Below are 21488 nucleotides of genomic sequence, written 5' to 3'. Positions count from 1 at the left end.
ATCTGTCTATTTCATTACTGTTCTAAATGTGACACTGGGGCCTATTTCTCCCTCGGTGAACCAGTTTGCATCTCTCGAACTGTGTGCTAGTTACAAATCCTGATAAACACACACAGTACAGCACAGTCTTCTTGGGGCCTTGAGTTAACTGCAGTCTTTCAATTACTCTCCAGTTGCTAGCCACACTTTTGCTCTCCCTCTCTCTTATTGGTGGGGATGGAGGGAGAGAACAAATATGATTGGAGGAGAACATTGATGATTTCTGCATGAAACTGAACTGTCGCTGCAGGACAGAGGAGATGAAAAGGATTTCTGAATCATGTAAACACTACGAAACTGATCTCTTTCCTGATTTAACATCACAATCCTTTACAAGAAATGGCAATAAAATACTGTGTCACCTTGGGTACAGATGGTTTTAACCATCTTGAGTGGATGAAACATTATTTCCCTGAGGTTTTTGGCATTGCAGTATAGTGAGACTATATCCAGTGTTTCCAATTCTCTCTGCTTGTTGTGATTTATTGAAAGTAGGTTTGATGCAAGATGGCGTCGGGCCGCAACAGAACCAGGTCAGGCTCATTTGTTTTAATGCACACTGTAATGAGCTTGGGGTCACCAGCCCAGATCTTGCCCTTGAGATGTCATGATCAAGAACACACACATACACACACACACACACACACACACACACACTCAAGGCTGTCAAGAGGGTTGAGAACCAAGAATACTGTTGTTACCATAGAGAATAATTTCGACCCGTTCCTCAGTTTGTAAAAACAGGGTAAAATCATGTTTACAGTAATGCTCTTAAATGGAAATCTATGGGATAAGGAATTGCACTGGGATAAATGTCCAAATACACACTGTTTAAAAGTACAGCCTTAAAGTCTTACACATGATGTGTTAACATGAAACTAGTGTGATAGAATTGCTTACTAACCTTGTCTGTTTTCAACTTCTGTTATGACCATTTAAAGTCAGTAAAGCTGGTAACTTTTGCATGATATGCACAAGGAGACCAGATAAGGATTGTTTACAGCAGTGTTTCTCAATGTTTTGGCCCCCTCTCCATAATTTGATCGAAAAAAAAATTCAAAATAAAATAATGTTTCATTTGAGTTTTTTCTTTCAGCTTCATGTCACAAAAACGTTTTCTTTAAAAATTACAATAAAAACTGAATGCATTCTTTCAATTTTTACTGTTTTGCAGACTAATAAAAATGACACTTTATTAAAAAATCTGAATTTTGAAATAATAATCTGAATACAATCTTTTTGTCACAATTTTCTGTATACTTTCCGTTATATAAATAAATAAATAAATTTAGATAGGTTTATATACTTATAGAACATCCAAAATTAGAATAAATAGAAAAGTGATAGTGCTTGCTGGAGCAACGTTAATGTACACTCACTGAGCACTTTATTAGGAACACTTTACTAATGCTGGGTAGGGCCTTCCTTTGCTCTCAGAACAGCCCCAGTTTTTCATGGCATGAATTCCACAAGATGTTGGAAACATTCCTTTGACATTTTGGTCCATGTTGACATGATTGCATCATGCAATTTCTGCAGATTTGTCAGCTGCACATTCATGCTGCGAATCTCCGGTTCTACCACATCCCGAATGTGTTCTATTGGATTCAGATCCGGTGACTCGGAAAGCCACTGAAGAACAGTGAACTTATTGTCGTGTTCATGAAACCAGTTTGAGACGACTTTTGCTTTGTGACATGATGCATTATTATGCTGGAAGTAACCATTAGAATATGGGTAAATTGTGGCCATGAAAGGATGCACATAGTGACCAACTTTACTCAAATAGGCTGTGGCATTCAAACGATGATTGATTGGTATTAACTGGCTCAAAGTGTGCCAAGAAAACATTCCCCACACCATTACATCACTGCCACCAGCCTGGGCAGCATTTCCCAAAAGAATCGTAAGCCTAATTAGATAGTAGAAACCATTGGCGCCAATGGTCCCTACGATCAACTTAAGCTTGCGATGCTTTTGGAAAACACAGCCCTGGACTGCTGACACAAGGCAGGTTGGGTCCATGGATTCATGCTGTTGGCGGCAAATTCTTGCCCTATCAACTGTGTGCCTCAGCAGAAATCAAGATTCATGAAACCAGGCTATGTTTTTCCAGTCTTCAACTGTCCAGTTTTGGTGAGCCTGTGCCCACTGCAGCTTCAGCTTTCTATTCTTGACTGACAGAAGTGGAATATGATGTGGTCTTCTGCTGTTGTAGCCCATCAGCCACAAGGTTCGACGTGTTGTGCATTCAACGTGAGCGGTTATCTGAGTTACCATAGTCTTTCTGTCAGCTCGACCCATCTGGCCGTTCTCCGTTGACCTCTCTCATCAACAAGGTGTTTCCGTCCACAGAACTGCCACTCACTGGATGTTTTTTGTTTTTGGCAACATTCTGAGTAAACTCTAGAGACTGTTGTGTGTGAAAATCCCAGGAGATCAGCAGTTACACAAATACTCAAACCAGCCCATCTGGCACCAACAATCATGCCACGGTCTAAATCACTGAGATCATATTTTTAAAGCTCATGACCCATATCTGCATGATTTTATGCATTGCTCTGCTGCCACATGATTGGCTGATTAGACAATTGCATGAATAAGTAGGTGTACAGGTGTTCCTAATAAAGTGCTCAGTGAGTATATAAAAACTCATAAAAAAGTTGTAGTGGTTTGGAATGAGGAGAGAGTAAATTATTACAGAATAATTTGGTGAACTATCCCTTTATACAGAGTAAATATAGAATTTTGTCGTATAGAGTATACACAGCTTCTGATGTGGCCTCTCTGTTACTGTGCCAATGGCTTAGCCTACTCATTGGGATTTGGGAAAACAGTTTGTCTGAGCACATTGAATTCAAGCGACTGGCCAACACAGACACATGCAGCATATATTTTGTGTATATTAGCTCTTAGGAGTCATCTCTCTGAGCTGTGGCCACTTCTACCCTCGCAAGATATCTGCTGTGGCTGGCGGGGACCAGTGGATGGAAACAGGCTCAGAACTCTGGGAAGAGCTCACAGGGGAGGGTGTTTTTATGAAACATTTGCTGCTTAAAAGCTGTGAGCTATGAGCGAGAGACATCAGTGGCATCATGGTGAGATCTGAGAGGATTCATGGCCTTTAATGTCTCATTTGGGTGCTCTCTTTCTTTAGAATGTGGTCTAGGCTCATGGTGCGTTTCGCTGGACCAGCAGATTTTCACACGATCGACTCCAACACCTCCCTTCCACCAGTCAGTCTGCGCTGGCACTGGGCAGCTGGTGTGACAACGTCACTCTCACATCTCATCAGCTGCCGCATAGTTGGCATGACTGTGCACAATCTGGGCTGAGCACACACTTGCTAACAAATCAAGATACCAATACAATTAAAGGGACAGTTCACCAAAAAAGTGTACATTCTGTCATCATTTACTCATTATTATGCAGTGTTATTATTGTTAATGGAAACTAAAATTAAAATGAAATACATTAAAAGATACTATACATACAGATACAAACCAAATTGAATGCTTTAATTTGCTGTAGTTTAAAATATCAACACTATTATTTTCTCTGGCTTGCGGGTGAAGTCTCCACTCTTCGTACAGTGAAGTCTCCACTCTCCGCTCCAGTGTTTATTATGCCCGGAACATGCATCACATTTAATGAATAAGCATGCACTGCTCCACACAATCAGTTTTTGTGCTAGGATGTGCAGTCGAGTCGAACGTTTACCACCTGGACTTTTTTATATGCCAATTTTAGCCACAGGAAGTGGGGAAAAACATTAGTGAAGTTTTAGGAAGTGATAAAAAAAATTCATTATTTGTGCTAATTATTTTTAAACAGTCAACTATTAATTGCAGAAATGAATGTGCTAAATTTCCCAGCCCTAATATAAATATGTATATATTCAAATTTGAAAACACGTAATTTGATAGCTGTGGCAGTGGCAAAGATTATCAGTGAATAACGACTTAAATATCTGTGTGTTCATCAGACGAAGCCATCGTTATGACTTCAGAAGACTTAGCATTTGGTGAACGAGTAGCATGGACTACTTTTATGGTTCTTTTTGTCATTTTTTAAGGGTTTGACAGCCCTGGTCACCATTCATTTTCATTGTATGGAAAGTGCAGCGATAATATTCCATTAAACTTGTCATTTGGTGTTCCAAGGAAGAGAGTAAATCATACAAGTTTGGAATGACATGAGGGTAATAATGTTTTGTGACATGGATTTGGATCACGACAAATTGCAGGGAGACCTGAATATGTGCAAAGTCATATTGACAGCCCAGCAGAAGTATTAAAATTCAGTTCGTAAGTTTATTCCTTCAGAGAATCAAGTCAGTAAAAGCAACATTTGGCCCGAGGTGAAAACCACAGACCCGTTTTAAATTCCTGTCATGTTCAGGCTCAGGTGGGACATTTGTTTGCTTCCGAAAAGTGAGCTGGGATAAATCCATACAAGCTTACAGTACCAGAGAGGAAAGAGCTGCAATGACTTCCTCATATTAATTAGCTCTGGAAAAGAAGCCGCAATGAGGTTATTTTTTTACCTGAATTGTTTGTGTTAGGCTTTATCCATTAGTCTTTAAAAATCTGAACACAAAAGGAGCTGTTAGGCAGAATGTTCCGTCTCAATCACCATTCACTTTTATTGTATGGAAAAAAGTTGCAATGAAAGTGAATGACAGGAGCTAACATTCTGCCTAACTTCTTTAGTGTTTAAGAGTACTAGAAAGAAAGTCATTGGGGTTTGCAACAACATGAGGGTCAACTATCCCTTTAGGAGCTCTTTGCTGACTAGCTGTTCTCCCATTCTTGGAGTGCAAATTGTCATTCCAATTGCGAGCATAATAGCGCTCATCACTCTAAGCATAATAGCATTCATCTTTACGACACTTTCAAGAACAGTCTTCAGCCACAAGTGTTTATTTCGATGAGGAGACAAAGGAACTGTGTTTCATCTTATAGAATTGTTGGGGATGAAGGGGATGTTTTGGACTTTCAGTGGCAGTGCAGTCCATTGTCTGCGCCTTTAAATCACGTCTTATTTGAACGTGTCATGTATGACAGCTGCAATCATGTATTGCTGCAGTGATAGACTGAGTAAAGAACATCGTTCTGCTTTGAAAGCGTTTGATTATCAGAAATAACAGACCACTGAACAGAGAGAGTGAACTGAGTGGCACTCAGGTAGAATGAATGACTGAAAAATCAGCCTTTAATTTCAAGCCTCTTGTCTGCACTCTGACCAACTCAAACAAAATGTTCAGTCCACAACTGTTTTTTTCAGCTTTCAAGTTTCTCATAATGTAGTGCATAATTCAATACTATCTGTACAATTATAATATTATCCATGCAATCCCTTTGTATTAGACATGTCATAAAATATCAATATATAAATTATTGATCAGCACATTATTTTATCGATACGTTTTTGAGGTATCGATATCTTAACATTTAAATTAGAAGCTTAATTTGTGTGCTTTCCAAATCACTGTCGGTTGGCCTTCTGTTTAATGTAGTCTGGCGTAATGGCGTTGGGAGACCACAAGAGGGTGATATAACATTTACTGAAGGGTAGGACAAGGCACAGTCCAAACTAAGTTGTGGATCTAGTCACCATACACAAAAGTACAAAGATTTTTGTACTTCTTTAAGAATAAACAAAGTGATGTTGATAAGTTTGCAGGTTAGTGTATGAAACTGGTGTAACTGTGCAAACTGAACAATTAGAAATTATTATGCAATTTCTTTGTATGTAGCCAGCTTAAAGAGGTTTCATTCAAGCTGTCAAAACACAAAAAGACATACTTGTAACTGAAAACACATTGTGTAGGCTTTATGAAAGATACATATACACAATATATCATCCAGTGGTTGGCTAGAGTTAATAATCTTTGTCCTTTGATAATGATTTGGGTCAAATTTAATGGTAAACTATTCAAATTCAGCTCCTTGGCACTAATTTTGAGCAGCTCTATTTATATCTGAAAAAATGCAGATATATATCTATAATCATCAGGAACTTTTTCAATGCCAAGCCTGCTTTGTGTGTGAAAAACAAAACATACCTCTGATCTGTGTAATATACACTCACTGAACACTTTATTAGGAACACCTGCACACCTACTTATTCATGCGATTATCTAATCAGCCAATCGTGTGACAGCAGTGCAATGCATAAAATCATGCAGATACAGGTCACATCAACCCTTAGAATGGGGAAACAATTTGATCTCAGTGACTTAGACAGTGGCATGATTGTTGGTGCCAGATGGGCTGATTTAAGTATTTCTGTAACTGCTGATAACCTGGGATTTTCACACACAACAGTCTCTAAAGTTTACTCAGAATGGTGCTAAAAAATAAATAAAATAAAACATCAAGTGAGCGGCAGTTCTCCAGACGGAAATGCCTTGTTGATGAGAAAGGTTAACAGAGAATGGCCAGACTGGTTCGAGCTGACAGAAAGTCTACGGTAACTCAGATAACCACTCTGTACAATTGTAGTGAACAGAATAGCATCTCAGAATGCACAACACATTGAACCTTGAGGAGGATGGGCTATAACAGCAGAAGACCACGTCGGGTTCCACTTCTGTCAGCCAAGAACACAAAGCTGAGGCTGCAGTGGGCACAGACTCACCAAAACTAGACTGTTGAAGACTGAAAATACGTACACTCTTTAAGAAAAATGTTTCTAAATAGTACCAAATAAGGGTTCTTAGGCTTATAACAATAGTAGAACCCTTTTTGGTGCTAAATAGAACCTTCCTTTGAAAGTGCTATTTAGAACTTCAATAGTGCTATAAAGAACCTTTTTAATGCAAGGAACCTTTTTTTCTACCCCTCTATATGTCTGCTCCAATAAAATATTATAGCCTAAATTATGGTTTTACATTAAATATAAACAAACAAACAAATAAATAAAAGCAAGGCATGTGTCAATTAAGAACTTTTATTTTCTATTTAAATGAAAAGTTTTAGAAAAAAATCATGCTTTTACAGCAATCATAAGTTAATAAGTGAACATTAATAAGTTATTGTGATTAAATAATTCTAACTGCATAAATCACTCACATTAATAAATACATCAACAAATACATAACGTGAAAGAGTCAATAAATGCATATGCAAATGAATTAGCAGACCCCTACATTGCTCCACACATTAAGGCTGGGATAGAATCTTGTACATTATTTTATCTTTTATATAGAGAGTATTTTTCTTTCATATTGACAACCAATCCTTCAAGGAAGAACAATGTCCCATAGAAACACAAAATAGATGTAATGAAGGCTAAGCTAAACTGAAGGCTTCACTAAAATATCTGCACAGTCCTCTATGATGTCTTCACCGTCCATCACTGTGTATTTTGGTGTAATTCTATGGCAGGCCCCTCTCTGCAGGTAATGAGGTTGTGGGGTCCAACAGCGTCTGCCTAAATAGAATAAATATATATGAGCCCTTCACAATATGAAAAAGTGAAATTAAGTGTGATAGGTTTTTATTTTATTTATTTATTTATTTTGTGACTGGGCAAATTGTTTATGCATAAACACAAGTAAATAATTGAAACATTCCAAAATTCTGTATGGATCACAAATTCAGTCTTTATCACTCACATGCTTAGTGGAGAAGCGGAGAGAAGTATCCTCACCGAACACAGCTGGAAGACATAGTGCAGCTACTTTTTAACCGTAAACCATGACACAAAGGAATGGCATTGTTTTAATTAGTTATAGTGTATAAATTAATGGCAAAAATAGATGTGAAAAAGAAAGAGAGATAAAAGTACTTAAAACCCACATAATCTGATAGCTTTTAGGCAGGCGTATGCTATTATCAGAGCAGACAATTAACATACCCGGTGTGGGATGGATACCTTTAATCACAATTAAAATAAAAAAATTACCTCCTTTTTCAGAACATGATGTCAGTATTTTACAGAAAATGACAAAATGACAGCTCACCTCTTGAGTTGGTCACACTTGCATGTTCTGGTAGAGATCTATCAGATAAAAAAAGACAATCTTATGGCTAGGAAACCACCAGTTACAGAAAGTTTTACTTTGTAATGGTTAAAATTGAAAATGTAAAAATGTAAAAACAGATGTCATAAGCTCTAGGTTGTATGCTCATGAATTCCCTTCAAGGTTTTTAAATAAATTTGCAAAAAATATCTGGATGTAGGTTTTTATTTGGAATATGTAGGATTACATTTTTAAATCTAAAGGTTAATACGCTCTGAGGAAAATAACGTATAATTATTGAATGCATAGAGGACAATGTTGCAGCGAGAAAAATTATTTTGCACAATTATGCAAATGCTTAAAATAGTAACAGCTTGGGGAAAGATTTGTCATACAGTTTACTGTATATTCTTCTAGGATTTTGATGACATGAATGAGCTGAGAAAATGTGATCTCCTCAATACGAACAGTTACAGCCACAGCTGTAACAAAAGTGGTATAAATCCTGACTTCAAATTTGAATAAGCTCTTAAAAAACTTTTGCTCCCAAACAACACATTTACGATAAACTGTAAACTTTAAATTCACCATGGTTTCACTTTCAAAAACTGCCAGTGAAGTGAAAGAAAAATAAGCAAATGCTCACTCCCATATAAATGAGCTAATGGGATTTTTGTCCATGAAAACTTTCCTGTTAAAACTACTTATGGTTAAAATGTTTCAGCGACATAATAAAAAAAAAAAAAAAAAAAAAAAATATATATATATATATATATATATATATATATATATATATATATATATATATATATATATCAAGTTTACCTGTGGTGTCAGTCTGCGTAGCTGTTGGTTGAGCTGCCAGGACTCCAGTGCTGTGAGTTAACCAATGGCATGGTGGCTTTCAAAGAATTTATTGACAGTTATATTCAAAAATCAAAAAGGCGGTAATAAAGAACTTTAATGCCAATGCAAAGAACCATTTCAGCGCAAAAGGGTTCTTCAGGAAGATATGGTTCTAAATAGAACTATAAAGGTCAGTAAAGAACCTTTGAAGCACCATCTTTTTTTTAGAGTGTAGCCTGGTCTGATGAATCTCGATTTCTGTTGAGGCACACAGATAATTTGGTAGGGTCAAAATTTGGCGCCAAAAGCATGAATCGATTGACCCAACCTGCCTTGTGTCAACAGTCCAGGCTGGTGGCGGTGGTGTAACGGTGTGGGGAATGTTTTCTTTGCACACTTTGGGCCTGTTAATACCAATCAATCATCGCTTGAATGCCACAGTTTATTTGAGTATTGTTGCTGACCATGTGCATATCTTCATGGCCACAATTTACCCATCTTCTATTGGCTACTTCCAGCAGGATGCATCATGTCACAAAGCAAAAGTCATCTCAAACTGGTTTCATGAACACGACAATAAGTTCACTGTTCTTCAGTGGCCTTCCCAGTAACCAGATCTGAATCCAGTAGAACACCTTTGGGATGTGGTAGAACGGGAGATTTGCAGCATGAATGTGCAGCTGATAAATCTGCAGAAATTGCATGATACAATCATGTCAATCATGGACCAGAATCTCTAAGGAATTTTTCCAACATCTTTTGGAATTCATGCCATGAAGAATTGAGGCTGTTTTGAGAGCAAAGGGAGGCCCTACCCAGCATTAGTAAAGTGTTTCTAATAAAGCGCTTAGTGAGTGTATATTAAAGCTGTCGAAAAACACCTTAACGCATGCACTTACTTTAACATGATACAGTTGTGGCCAAAAATATTGACACCCTTTGTAAATATGAGCAAAGAAGGCTGTGAAAAAAAAAAATCTGCATTGTATCTTTCATTCAAAATATTCACAAAAATCTAACCTTTAATTGAAGTAAAACAATTGAAACAGGGGAAATATCTCATTACTAAATAAATATTTTTCTCCAAAACAGATTGGTCATAATTATTGGCACTCTTTTATTCAATACTTTTTACAACCTTCCTTTGCCAAGATAACAGCTCTGAGTCTTCTCTTATAATGCCTAATGAGGTTGGAAAACACCTGGCAGGTAATCTGAGACCATTCGTCCATACAGAATCTCTACAGATCCTTCAAATTCAGAGGTCCATGTTGGTGAACTCTCCTTTTCAGTTCACATCACAAATTTTCTATGGGGTTCAGGTCAGGGGACTGGGATGGCCATGGCAGAACCTTGAATTTGTGGTCAGTGAACCATTTTTGTGTTGATTTTGATGTTTGTTTTGGATCATTGTCCTGCTGGAAGATCCAGCCAGGTTTTGATTTTTTTATCTGTTGGTATTTGATAGAGTCCGTGATGTCATGTATCCGAACAAGATGTCCAGGACCTCTGGCAGAAAAACAGCCCCACAACATTAAAGATCCAGCACCACATTTAACCGTGGGCATTGGGTACTTCATCTCTGTGTGCGCCAAACCCATCTCTGGTGTTTGCTGTCAAAAAGCTCTTTTTTTGTTTCATCTAGAAGCCAGTCATATTTGAAGTTCCAGTAGTGTCTGGCAAACTGAAGATGCTTGAGTTTGTTATTGGATTAGAGCAGAGGCTTTTTTTTCTTAAAACCCTCCCAAACAACTTGTGGTGATGTAGGTGATGTCGGATATTTTTTTTTTTAGACTTTCTGACCCCAAGACCCAACTCATTTCTGCAATTCTCCAGCTGTGATCCTTGGAAATTCTTTGGCCACTTGAACCATCCTCCTCACTGTGCATGGCTGAATCCTTTATTTTTTCTCACCCAATTTGGAACGGCCAATTCCTAATGCTCTTGAAGTCCTCGTGGTCGCGTAGTGATTCGCCTCAATCCAGGTGGCGGAGGACGAATCCCAGCTGCCTCTGCGTCTGAGACCGTCAACCTCGAGGAGGTCACCCCATGTGACTCTACCCTCCCTAGCAACCGGGCCAATTTGGTTGCTTAGGAGACCTGGCTGGAGCCACTCAGCATGCCCTGGGATTCGAACTAGTGAACTCCAGGGGTGGTAGCCAGTGTATTTACCACTGATAGTGATCTTTACCACTTATAGCGATCCTCGTGATCGTTATAATGTGGTTCGCTCTCGGTGGGGCACATGGTGAGTTGTGTGTAGATGCCATGGTGGATGGTGTGGGCCTCCATACACGCTATGTCTCCTTGGTAATGCGCTCAATGAGCCACGTGATAAGATGCATGGGTTGACGGTCTCAGATGCGGAGGCAGCTGAGATTCATCCTCTGCCACTGGGATTGAGGCGAGTCACTACGCCACCACGAGGACTTAAAGCATACTGGGAACTGGACATTCCAAATTGGGAGAAAAAGGGGAGAAAATCCCCCCCAAAAAGTTAGATTTTTGTGCATTTTTTATTTGTTTTTCCAATATTTTCTTCCAATACTGTAAATGCATTAATGTTTTTATGCGATTAACACCAATTTTGACATTAGATTCTGACATTTTATTCAGTTCTGTGTGAGGTCTAAAAACTGGTATGTCTGTCTATCTATCTTGTCTTCTCTCATGCAGAGTTCTGAATAGGCCTTCACTCTTCCACCAGCACTGTCCTCACTGTCTTCCTCCATCTGGACGCAGCAGATGGTGGCAGAACAAGAGATGGAGCCATTATCAAGTGATCGTCTTCTCAATTGCAAGATCTAAGATGTAGTCCAAAGCCCTGATATCACTCCAAGTCCACACTCTCCCCATTTCACTTTTCAACCCAAACAAAAACTTCAAAAAGGAACCTAAATGCTTCTTCCTCTAACATATGCAACACAATCAAGTGGTTTTGTTGCATAATACTAAAAGAAATGCAAGCAAACATAGACACAACCAGACTGTAGAATATTCCAGTGAGCTCTGATACTCTAAGCTTCCTTTCACCAGTGGCTTTTTGCGGTCATGTAACGGTCCTGTCCTCTCTTTCCTTAAGACACTGGTAAACACTAGACCACATGGCTGACCAGCCAGAGCAGTAAGAGGTTTATATTATCATCAGCCGATGTGTTTACTCTCACAGGCTAAATCTAGATGCAACCTTCATGTTGCTGGGCGAGCAGCATCAAGGATTACAAATCTACCACAAGTTCTGATTTAAAAACTAATGCGACATCTCTGGGTTTATATCTGATTCATCCTGTGGTTGTCTATCCAGCACTGCACGGATCAAGGATTAAGGCAGTATATACAGAAGTATTATCCACAAGGCCATATTTGTGAAGGTGATGACCTCACACACACAGGAACATACAAAGTTTCTGTAGTAACAATGGAAAGCCAATACTGCTAATTTTTCTACCAGCCAAAAATGTATTTATCAAAAAACTAGTCAAGACATTAGTGGGGGGCACTCAAAGTCAAACAGCCCAGGATTCATAATGCCTTACTTGTTCTGTGTTTTATTGTGGGCAATTTCAATTATGTTCTCAACATGTTGAGGATTGGAACCCAGATGCAGAGTTTAATGACAAAGACAAGAACCTGCAAACCTACTACTAAACAAGCATATTACACCAACAAAGCTTGACCAGGGAACATAAGCAAACACTGGTGTATACATACACACAGACTAATTGGGGAACATGACACAGTTGGAGAACAATCAGGAGGGGAACTGAGAAGACAGACAGAAGGAGAACAAAATAATCAGGATTTCAAAATAGGATCAACTTTCCTAGCGACCTCTACTAGCCTTGCTGCTTGCCTTCTTCTGTCATGTTGTGTGCCTGTCTGTTTTTTTCAGCGATGTTGGTCTGACAGCAGAGCCTCTATTTCAGTGGTCTGCCATCATACATTTGCAGGACTGTCAATCACAAAATCGCAACACAAACCCTGATACAAGGAGATACACATTCTGTACAACTGGACAAAACAATATGCCTGGACTATATACACATGATTAATCCTTAAATGCATACCTTGGGTCTTTAGTGAACCGGGAACTCATTCCACCCCATGTACCTCATCCATTTTTTGGAGTTGTGCCTCTTTAGGATTTCTCAGTCTTTCTCTTATAAATAGTGTAACACACACCAAAAAAGGCCAAAATTGGCAAAACAAATTTTTCATAATGGTTTAAGTACCATAAGTGTATAACGTCATAAGAGACCCTAGGTATGTAAGAGTGTCATTTTTATTTTTTTGCACTTCCATAAATTCTATTTTTGTGATTATTTCATATCTATATAAGTTTACTATCACAGGATATCTATTTCTTTGTTTATTACAAGTAATATATTCATACAAATGAATACTAAATCATGTTGATTTTCTGTGCAACAAGAATTAACAATGATGGTGAATTATCAGTATTCCATATGCGTGTACACATATATATTAAACATGTTATTTCTTACTCAGGGTGGTGCTGTTGTTACAGTGATTGACTTGATTTACATTTGACATTGCTATTTGATGAAGAAACAACATGGTAGTAAATTATAGCAAGTGTAACACATGAACAGAAATAACTATTGTCATTTGGGTGTACCAATTCAATTATGTAAGTTGTGCATCTTTTTAGACTCAATAATTGCCTGTAAAAATACTGTGTAACTTATGTGTAGCTTATGTGTAGCTTACAGTATGTGTATCTTATGTGTTATGTGTAGCTCAATATGTATTTGACAGCCAGTTGCTTCTCAGGAAATTTCAGTGTGAAAATAATGAATTTAGATTTGTCCTGATTTGTTGCATTTTCTCTTTGATAAATGAAAAATAAAACATAAAATTGTATTTTATTATGTTCTAATTGTTTTGAAAATATTTTGAAAATTTGACACTATCTGGGCATTTTTAGATCCATTTGTGATAGATATAAGTGCCGAGTCTCTAAAGGTCTCTAAAAATTCCCATGCATTTAAAGTTTAAATTGGGGTGACAGTATGACTTTTGGGTAATACTCACTAAATTCACAAAAAAGTAACCTGATGACCTATCTGTTCCATTAATTGCAAAAAAACAAAAACAGCCATTTCTAAAGGTTGAAAAATTAAGGGTTAAATATCATTAGGCACAATTAAGCTTTTAATTTTTTTTTATTTGATTTTACCACTGTATAGAATATCGTTAAACAACAATAACAAGAAAATGAGAAAACCACTCACTGTTCTTGGCTGGATGACTTTAGTCGCTTTAAAAATATTAATGCATTCTAATCATACATACAGTGAAGACCAGTAATGTAACTAGTTTTGTTACATTTCATTACTTTTTTACATTTCTGAATGTTTGCTTGAATAATTGATACTGCTGTTAAAAACATAAAGCACAAAAACATAAAGCACTGTTTTCATTATTTGTATTGTTGCTTTATTGTCTTTGTTTTATTTCTTGTAATTTGCTTCTTTGTTCTTACTTTAATATTGACTGCTTGTCTTGAATCATTTCTTGAAAACAATTTCCCACTTTGTTTTTCTGTTTTTGCACATTGCTGCTGCTGCATCATATATATATATATATATATATATATATATATATATATATATATATATATATATATATATATAAACCATACTGTTTCCAGTGCAGACAGTCAACTGGGGCGGCAGCAGCTGTTACACTTTTAAGCTTGCCTGCAATGATTAACACAAACAAGCAAATGCATGCACACACAAACAACAAGAGGTTTTAGGGGAAACTCACTTTGCCCAAACAAAGGGTTTATATGTAGTTCAAAATGATCCAAAAATAAAATAAACACAGTTCCTGCACACTATTATTGCACCACAATAAAAATGCACAAGCCACTTGTTGCGAGACAATAAATGTTACTTGTGGTGTACATGACCTTAGGATTTTCACCTGTGACTGAAACATTTGCCTTTTGGAATACAGCTTTTTCCAAGTAAAATAAAATTAATTATCTTGCAACTCTTGTGCATTTTTCTGCAATAACAGTGTTTGAGATCTCTGCCTTCATTTCATGTTTGCCGGTTGTGTGCAAATCAAACAACATACAGTAGACTCATTACAACTCGCAATAATTTGTATAAGATGGCGGAAGCATAAGATATTGTATGACTTGGCTCGTACGAAAAGAATACAACTAATCCCATAGAGACCAACCAATCAACAAGCAGAATTTTAAATCAATACAATACAGACATCACATTTTAGCTAGCTTCCAATCCAACAACTTGTTTTAAGAAAGGAAATGTCTGGGGGCCTGGGTAGCTCAGCAAGTATTGACGCTGACTACCACCCCTGGAGTTGCAAGTTAGAATCCAGGGTGTGCTGAGTGACACCAGCCAGGTCTCCTAAGCAACCAAATTGGTCCGGTTGCTAGGGAGGGTAGAGTCACATGGGGTAACCTCCTCGTGGTCGTGATTAGTGGTTCTCGCTCTCAGTGGGGTGCATGGTAAGTTGTGAGTGGATCACGGAGAGCAGCATGAGCCTCCACATGCTGGGAGTCTCCACGGTGTCATGCACAGTGAGCCACGAGATAAGATGTGCAAACTGACGGTCTCAGAAGCAGAGGCCACCCGGATTGAGGTGAGTAACCACGCCACCATGAGGACCTACTAAGTAGTGGGAATTGGGCATTCTAAAATTGGGAGAAAAGGGGGATTAAAAAAAAGAGAGGGAAAAAAAAGGAAATGTCTGAAAAAAAATGGGTTACTCATTCAATGTTTATTTATGCAATTCAAATGACTGATGTATGTCAATAACCTGCTATACGCTTCCTTCATCTCATTCCAAACTGGATGTTTTCTTTCTTCCGAGGTAGACAAAAGTTAATTTCCAATTAAAACCAAGGTTAGGTTTAGGGTTTAGGTAAGGAGTTAGACGTTATGGTTAGGTTTAGCTTTGCTTTAGTGGTGAAACTTAGATAAAAACATAATAACATTGTTCCTTGGTTTGTTTACGTTTTCTCTATGGGAGTAAAAGTCGTGCTTTATTGTACAAGACAATTTCGCCATCTCCTAATATTATGACTTGTTGTGAGACCAGATTGAAAACAAATCTGCAAATTACACAAGAAAATCCTTCAGAAAAGGGGCAACAAATATAGGGATTGGAAAGTTATTCAAAAGTTATGAAGCATTCCATTCAATGCCAGGCACAAGAACTGTTTTTTCCCCCCCCTCAGGCTATCCATCTCATAAACAGTTAAAACTGCCCCATTGAGCAATAATTATGTGCAATAATTAGTCCATTTATATTTATTTAACATATCCTACCTCTTCTGCACAGTGCAAGGAAATGTAATATCTGTATAAAACAGACTGTCTTATTGTGTATTTTTATATATACTTTATATTTCTATTCACTTATTTTTATTTTTTATTATCTCTGTCTTGTTGTATTGTTTGTGCACTGGAAGCTTCTGTCACCAAGACAAATTCCCTGTATGTGTAAGCATACTTGGCAATAAAGCTCATTCTGATTCTGATTCTGATTTGCATTTAATAACTCAATCAAATGCAAAATAAAGGTAAACAATGCTGTCATAAATGCCCCTGAAAGTCAATTCCAGAGGGGGAAATATTGCACCTTAAAAAAGATTCATTTCTGACATGCTTATGGTGTTATTTGAACATGTATGACCAGTAATAAGCAAATGCCTATAATATTCCTGCATGCAATAAAAATGCATATCATAACAATTTGTACAAAATGTGAAGAGCATGCTTTGAATACCATGATGTAACAGTGTGTGTTTGGAACCAAATATATTATTGCAGATTCCGCCAAGGCCAGAGGCTAAATAGTTCTGATGAGCTTTACATGCACTGAAAGGAAAAGACGTAGGGATAAATGGATGGATGAATTGACAGATAAAAGCTGAAGGGGACAGGGGGTAAGCTTTCATCAGCCAGCCTAACTGGGACACTGCGGCTAAAACACTGCAACAACCAAATCCACCTTTTCTGATCAAGTGGGATTATCGTGGTCACCGTATGGCTTAAAGTGTGTCTTGGAGTGCTCACTTCACTTCAAACAAACATGGACACACAGAGCATGGAAACACACACCCAATTAGAGCATTCAGCTAGCAAACATTTGTAACAAATCGCTTTGCTCTTGCATGCAATATTCTACTGTAACCTGTCCTTTAAACATTTTCTAGGGTACCAGGATACCAATGTGTTGCTGTGCAGCTGCAAAGGTGAGTGCTTTCTAGGGCATTGATTACTGGCTCAAAGTCAAAGAAGTCCACCTCCAAGTCTTTATGATATTCTGAGTCTGTATTACAGAAACTTCTTATCTTAAGTCTAAGGCCACAACCACACTAATATGTTTTTGGTTGAAAATGCATTGATTTTGCTACATTTATGCCTCTCAATGGAAAAAGAAAATGCTCTCTAGTACCACACAAAAAATAGTGAGACATGACACAACGTTCAAAGACGCCCGTCTAGCACAGGTTTACATGAAAGAAAGAAAAAACAATTAGAAAAACAGCATAGATGGCCAAAAAACAAAATTCAACTGATAGATCTAGAAAGAACTGATGATACAGAACAAGAATCAGAAATCTGACATTACAAATAAATTCTTGGCACTTGTCTTAACACTTTCCTGCTATTTTAATGCAAACATTTAAAACCAAACATTGTGAGCATGCATACATTTTCCAATCCAGCTTTGTGTTTTGAAGAACAAGCAGGTATGTCCTAATCAGACATAATTGCTTTCTTGTATGTGCCTACAAACAAAGATTTCTCAATCCTTTCAAATCATTGTGCCGCGTATAGTGGCCGCCTTTCCAACTTCAATCAAATCTGCCTTTTAGTCTAAGAGCTGTTGCTTTTCTGCTATTGATTGAATGTGTCTCAAGGCAAATTCTGCATTTAAGGAGGATTTCCAGAGAAAGGGAGAGTGAAAGATAAAAGCTATAATCAAAAAGCTGCAAGCTAATTCATGTTTACTTAAAGATTCGGGGAAAACACTGGTCTTAAACCATACACTGAATTCCACATTCATTTAACGCAATGGCTACCTCATGGGAATTGCTTTTAAAAAAATTCTAAGTTCAATTAACAGCATTTAAAGCATAATGTTGATTTCCACACACACACACACACACACACACACACACACACACACAATTTATTTAAATTAAAAAAGCAAAAATTGTGGTTACGGTCAGGCACTTGTATAACATGTATAATGTTTATATCTTGTGGCTATACTTTTAAAACTATTAACCATTCACTGCCATTGTAAGTGCCTATGATATTTCCTTTTTTTTTTTTTTTTCATAAAGGAGAGACGAGTAGAGACAAGTGGTAATCAACATTGGGCCACAAATTCTGTTGATTGAGCTTAACTTGTATTGAACCTGGAAAATTCCTTTAAAACAAGAAAAACTATTTACCAATGGAGAAAGAAAAATAAACTAACTTCAGGATATTGTTTCTGAAAACTTAATATCTTACTCATTTTTGTTTCTTAAGTAAATGTATCTTGCTTAAAGGATATACAGAGATTATTACAAGGAAACAAGACAAAAATACAGATTATGAAAATTATTTTAGGCTTTCTACAACTTTTAACATTGACAGCAAGGCCAAAAAAACCTCTGCATGAAAAAAAAATCGGTTTGTGTACGTACCGTGCCGGCTGAAGTACAGGCTCCATTGATGCTGTGCTTTCAGAGTTGATCTATGGACTGACATGCTGCTGAGGTTAAGCTAAGGCAAAACCCAGATCACATGATCGGTCTTAAAGAGAGCGGGCCACTGGGCTAATGTATTTAACGAATATCCTAATGACTGATGATGCAGAAGGAGCAAGTGCCAGAGAAAACCTCGAGCCAACAAGAGGACTTTAAACTGCAAGTTGTGTGGTGTACAGCCAAGCTAAACAAACAGTGAAGCAGATAGATAGATCAATCACTGTAACATGGTACTGTCAAAGTAATTTTATAAGGGACTATACATTACAAAATATCTTGCAAAAGACTAAACAAGTTGTCAAGGTTGTGCTCTTGTATGAGAAATTCACATAATTTTAAGCTTTTTATAAAAGTGAGCAAGCAAACTCTTTGAGTCTTAGCGGAGATACATTTCCATACAGTCTATTGCTGTTGAACACCACCCATTTCTGTGGAGCTATATGTCTATATGAAGAGGACAGTCCTGCAGATATATATTTTAATAATAAACAGGCCATTCAGACACATCTGTATTCTGTTTTGTTTGTAGTGGGTGGAGCAGGATGATATTTCTAGGCTGGGGTTGAAAAATAGACCTGCTCTTGGAGATGTCTTACTGACCGAGGTGCAGAATACAAATAAAGCTGGCTTATATTTATGGCAGTATGCTGTCTGTGGAGCAGAGCCAAAAATAAACAGCACCGCACTAGAGCACTAATGAAAGCTCACACAACACAATTCACGCCATACTGGCAACTAATACTGTCAAGACAAAGAGGTTGAAAACAACACTGGGCCAGGAAAGAACTGGATTTTTACATGTTCTGAAGAAAATGTTAGTGGTGCTTGGCCATACAGAAGTCTCTGCTTGTTATGAAACAAAGTTAAATACTTAGGATTAAGTGTTTGTTCAGCAAGTAATTCCAGGCAATATACTGAATATTCACTGTATACTCATTATGATTTTACTAGTGATATTAAACTAAGCAAAAATGTTAATATCGCAATGATTGTAATGCACTTTTTAATTGGCCATTAATTTTCCTAAAGACTGCGTCATTAGTTTCATGATTCTTCCTTGTCATGCGACTCTCACGAGTATGAAACATTAACTCTTTAAGCTGGGCCCATCAAGAAAAAAATTATCAAAATTACACTCTTGACCAACACAAAAAAGGTATAATTTTAAAGCTTAGAAGCTGTACTTTACATTGCATGTAGGCATTATGACCAAAACTGAACAAGTGCTTTTAAATCTGAAGACAAATCAGAAGTGTTCTGTTTTGATAATTTATTAATTTATTACTAATTTTGCACTGCTCATATTATTGTAATCGGTAAAAACATCAAACTGATCAGATAGCCATGTGTCATATGTCGTTGGAAAGCTTTCAAAGAGTAGAAAACATCCAACCAATTTGTTTTACTCACAGACAAAAATATAGCGAGTAATAGCTAAGTACATGTCTTTGACATACATGTTACATGTAAACAGGTGTTGCTTATAAGCCATGTTTTCGCTTATAACATCACGACATGTAAAAAGAACATAAAATATTTTTTATTCAAAGGGGATTGCCGTTAAAACGAGTCCACACACAACGTAATTAGACACGTATATCATTAGATAATCCACACAAAGTACAATGTGCATATAGCACATAATGTGTCATCTGGTTAAAAACATGTTATCTTTCCTGGATCAGATGACTTCATCGGAAATGACAATGGTAAAACTTTGTCCAGCAACATGGAACGCTAAACCAATCTCATACGGATTCAGATCGCTGCAACCAGAGGTGGAAGTCATCCAAATATGGGCAGAGAGTTCACTCTAATTACATATGGCCACCAGGAGATGGCGCCAAGTATATGACATGATGGCTCAAATGACACAGAATGGAACTGAATGAGAACTCGTTACTCCTGCCTGCATGCTTTGGAGAGAGAGCATACCTTTAGTCATTATTGTATTTGCATGTGTAATTAGTTCTTATGTACAAATATTATGTTTTTTTTGTTTTGTTTGGAGAGGCATTTCAAAATTTGAAATGTTTTCTTTAAAATGATACCAAATCATGGAACACACTGATTAAATGTATATATTGAATGCATTGTTATTTGCTTTATTTATTTTTTGACTCGTACCTTGTTTATTAAAAAAACGTGGTTAGAGTAAAGCACAATGGAAGTGAAAGGGGCTAGTCCATAAATGTTAAAATACGTAAAGTTTTAAAAGTATAAACACAAGACATAAACATGATACATGTTAGCATGATTTTAGTGTTATAAAATCAGTGATTTACCAGCATTACAACATTTACCAGATTACAGGGTTTACTGCGTTGTCATGACAATGAAGTTGTAATATTGAAGATAACTTTACACAGATAAGGTTAGTAAGCAATTTTATGACACTAAAATCATGTTAAGGCATATAATGTTTATGTCTTTTGAAACAGTTTGTATTCTACTGTTTTTGGACTGGCCACATTCACTGCCATTGAATATGTCTTACTGTAAATGTAACTTTTGCTTCTTTTTATGGTTTTAAAAAAATAAATAAATTAGAGACAAGACGAAAGTATTTTTGTGGTAATTAAGATTATTGTTGATGGCCAGTGTGGCAGGGAATTAATCTCATCACGGACTTCAAAGGGAATAAAAACATCCACCGTCAACACCGCTGCCTCTCTCCCGGATGAGCTTATTACTTTTTATGCTCCTTTGCAGGGAAATAACACCGCCCTCGCGGAGAGAGCTCTCACGGCCGAAGCTACAGAGATTAGTTCACTCTATGTCCCTGTAGCGGATGTAACCCGATCCTTCCGACGGGTGAATATCCGTAAAGCTGTGGGTCCAGATGGCATTCTGGGCCGCATT

At 37.3% G+C, this 21488-nt stretch overlaps 1 protein-coding gene and 1 long non-coding RNA gene across 5 annotated transcripts in view; both read right to left on the bottom strand.

Moving 5' to 3' along the window:
- LOC127454461 (oxidation resistance protein 1-like) overlaps positions 1 to 21488 on the bottom strand; it is a 240049-nt gene that overhangs the window by 162816 nt on the left and 55745 nt on the right. The window contains exon 1 of one of the 3 annotated variants that reach the window (XM_051721688.1): positions 18564 to 18653. The exons of 1 other annotated variant lie outside the window; for it this stretch is intronic. In XM_051721688.1, the coding sequence (XP_051577648.1) occupies positions 18564 to 18589 (26 nt within the window). In that variant the 5' untranslated portion in view covers positions 18590 to 18653. Of the gene's footprint in view, positions 1 to 18563; positions 18654 to 21488 lie in introns of those variants that run through there. One more of the 3 variants, XM_051721686.1, reaches the window with a different exon arrangement.
- On the bottom strand, positions 6984 to 8689 carry LOC127454475 (uncharacterized). 2 transcript variants are annotated; one of them, XR_007899557.1, is made up of 3 exons: positions 7845 to 8689; positions 7661 to 7704; positions 6984 to 7476 (listed from the first exon to the last, which is right to left on the bottom strand). It is a non-coding gene; the product is annotated as an uncharacterized LOC127454475 (long non-coding RNA). The 2 variants fall into 2 exon arrangements; XR_007899558.1 differs by having other exon boundaries at positions 8009 to 8689.

The sequence above is a fragment of the Myxocyprinus asiaticus genome, chromosome 16, assembly GCF_019703515.2.
Source record: "Myxocyprinus asiaticus isolate MX2 ecotype Aquarium Trade chromosome 16, UBuf_Myxa_2, whole genome shotgun sequence".
NCBI classification, from domain to species: Eukaryota; Metazoa; Chordata; class Actinopteri; order Cypriniformes; family Catostomidae; genus Myxocyprinus; species Myxocyprinus asiaticus.
Note: the sequence above shows the minus strand (reverse complement) of the source record. Positions and strands in the feature narration are given on the sequence as shown.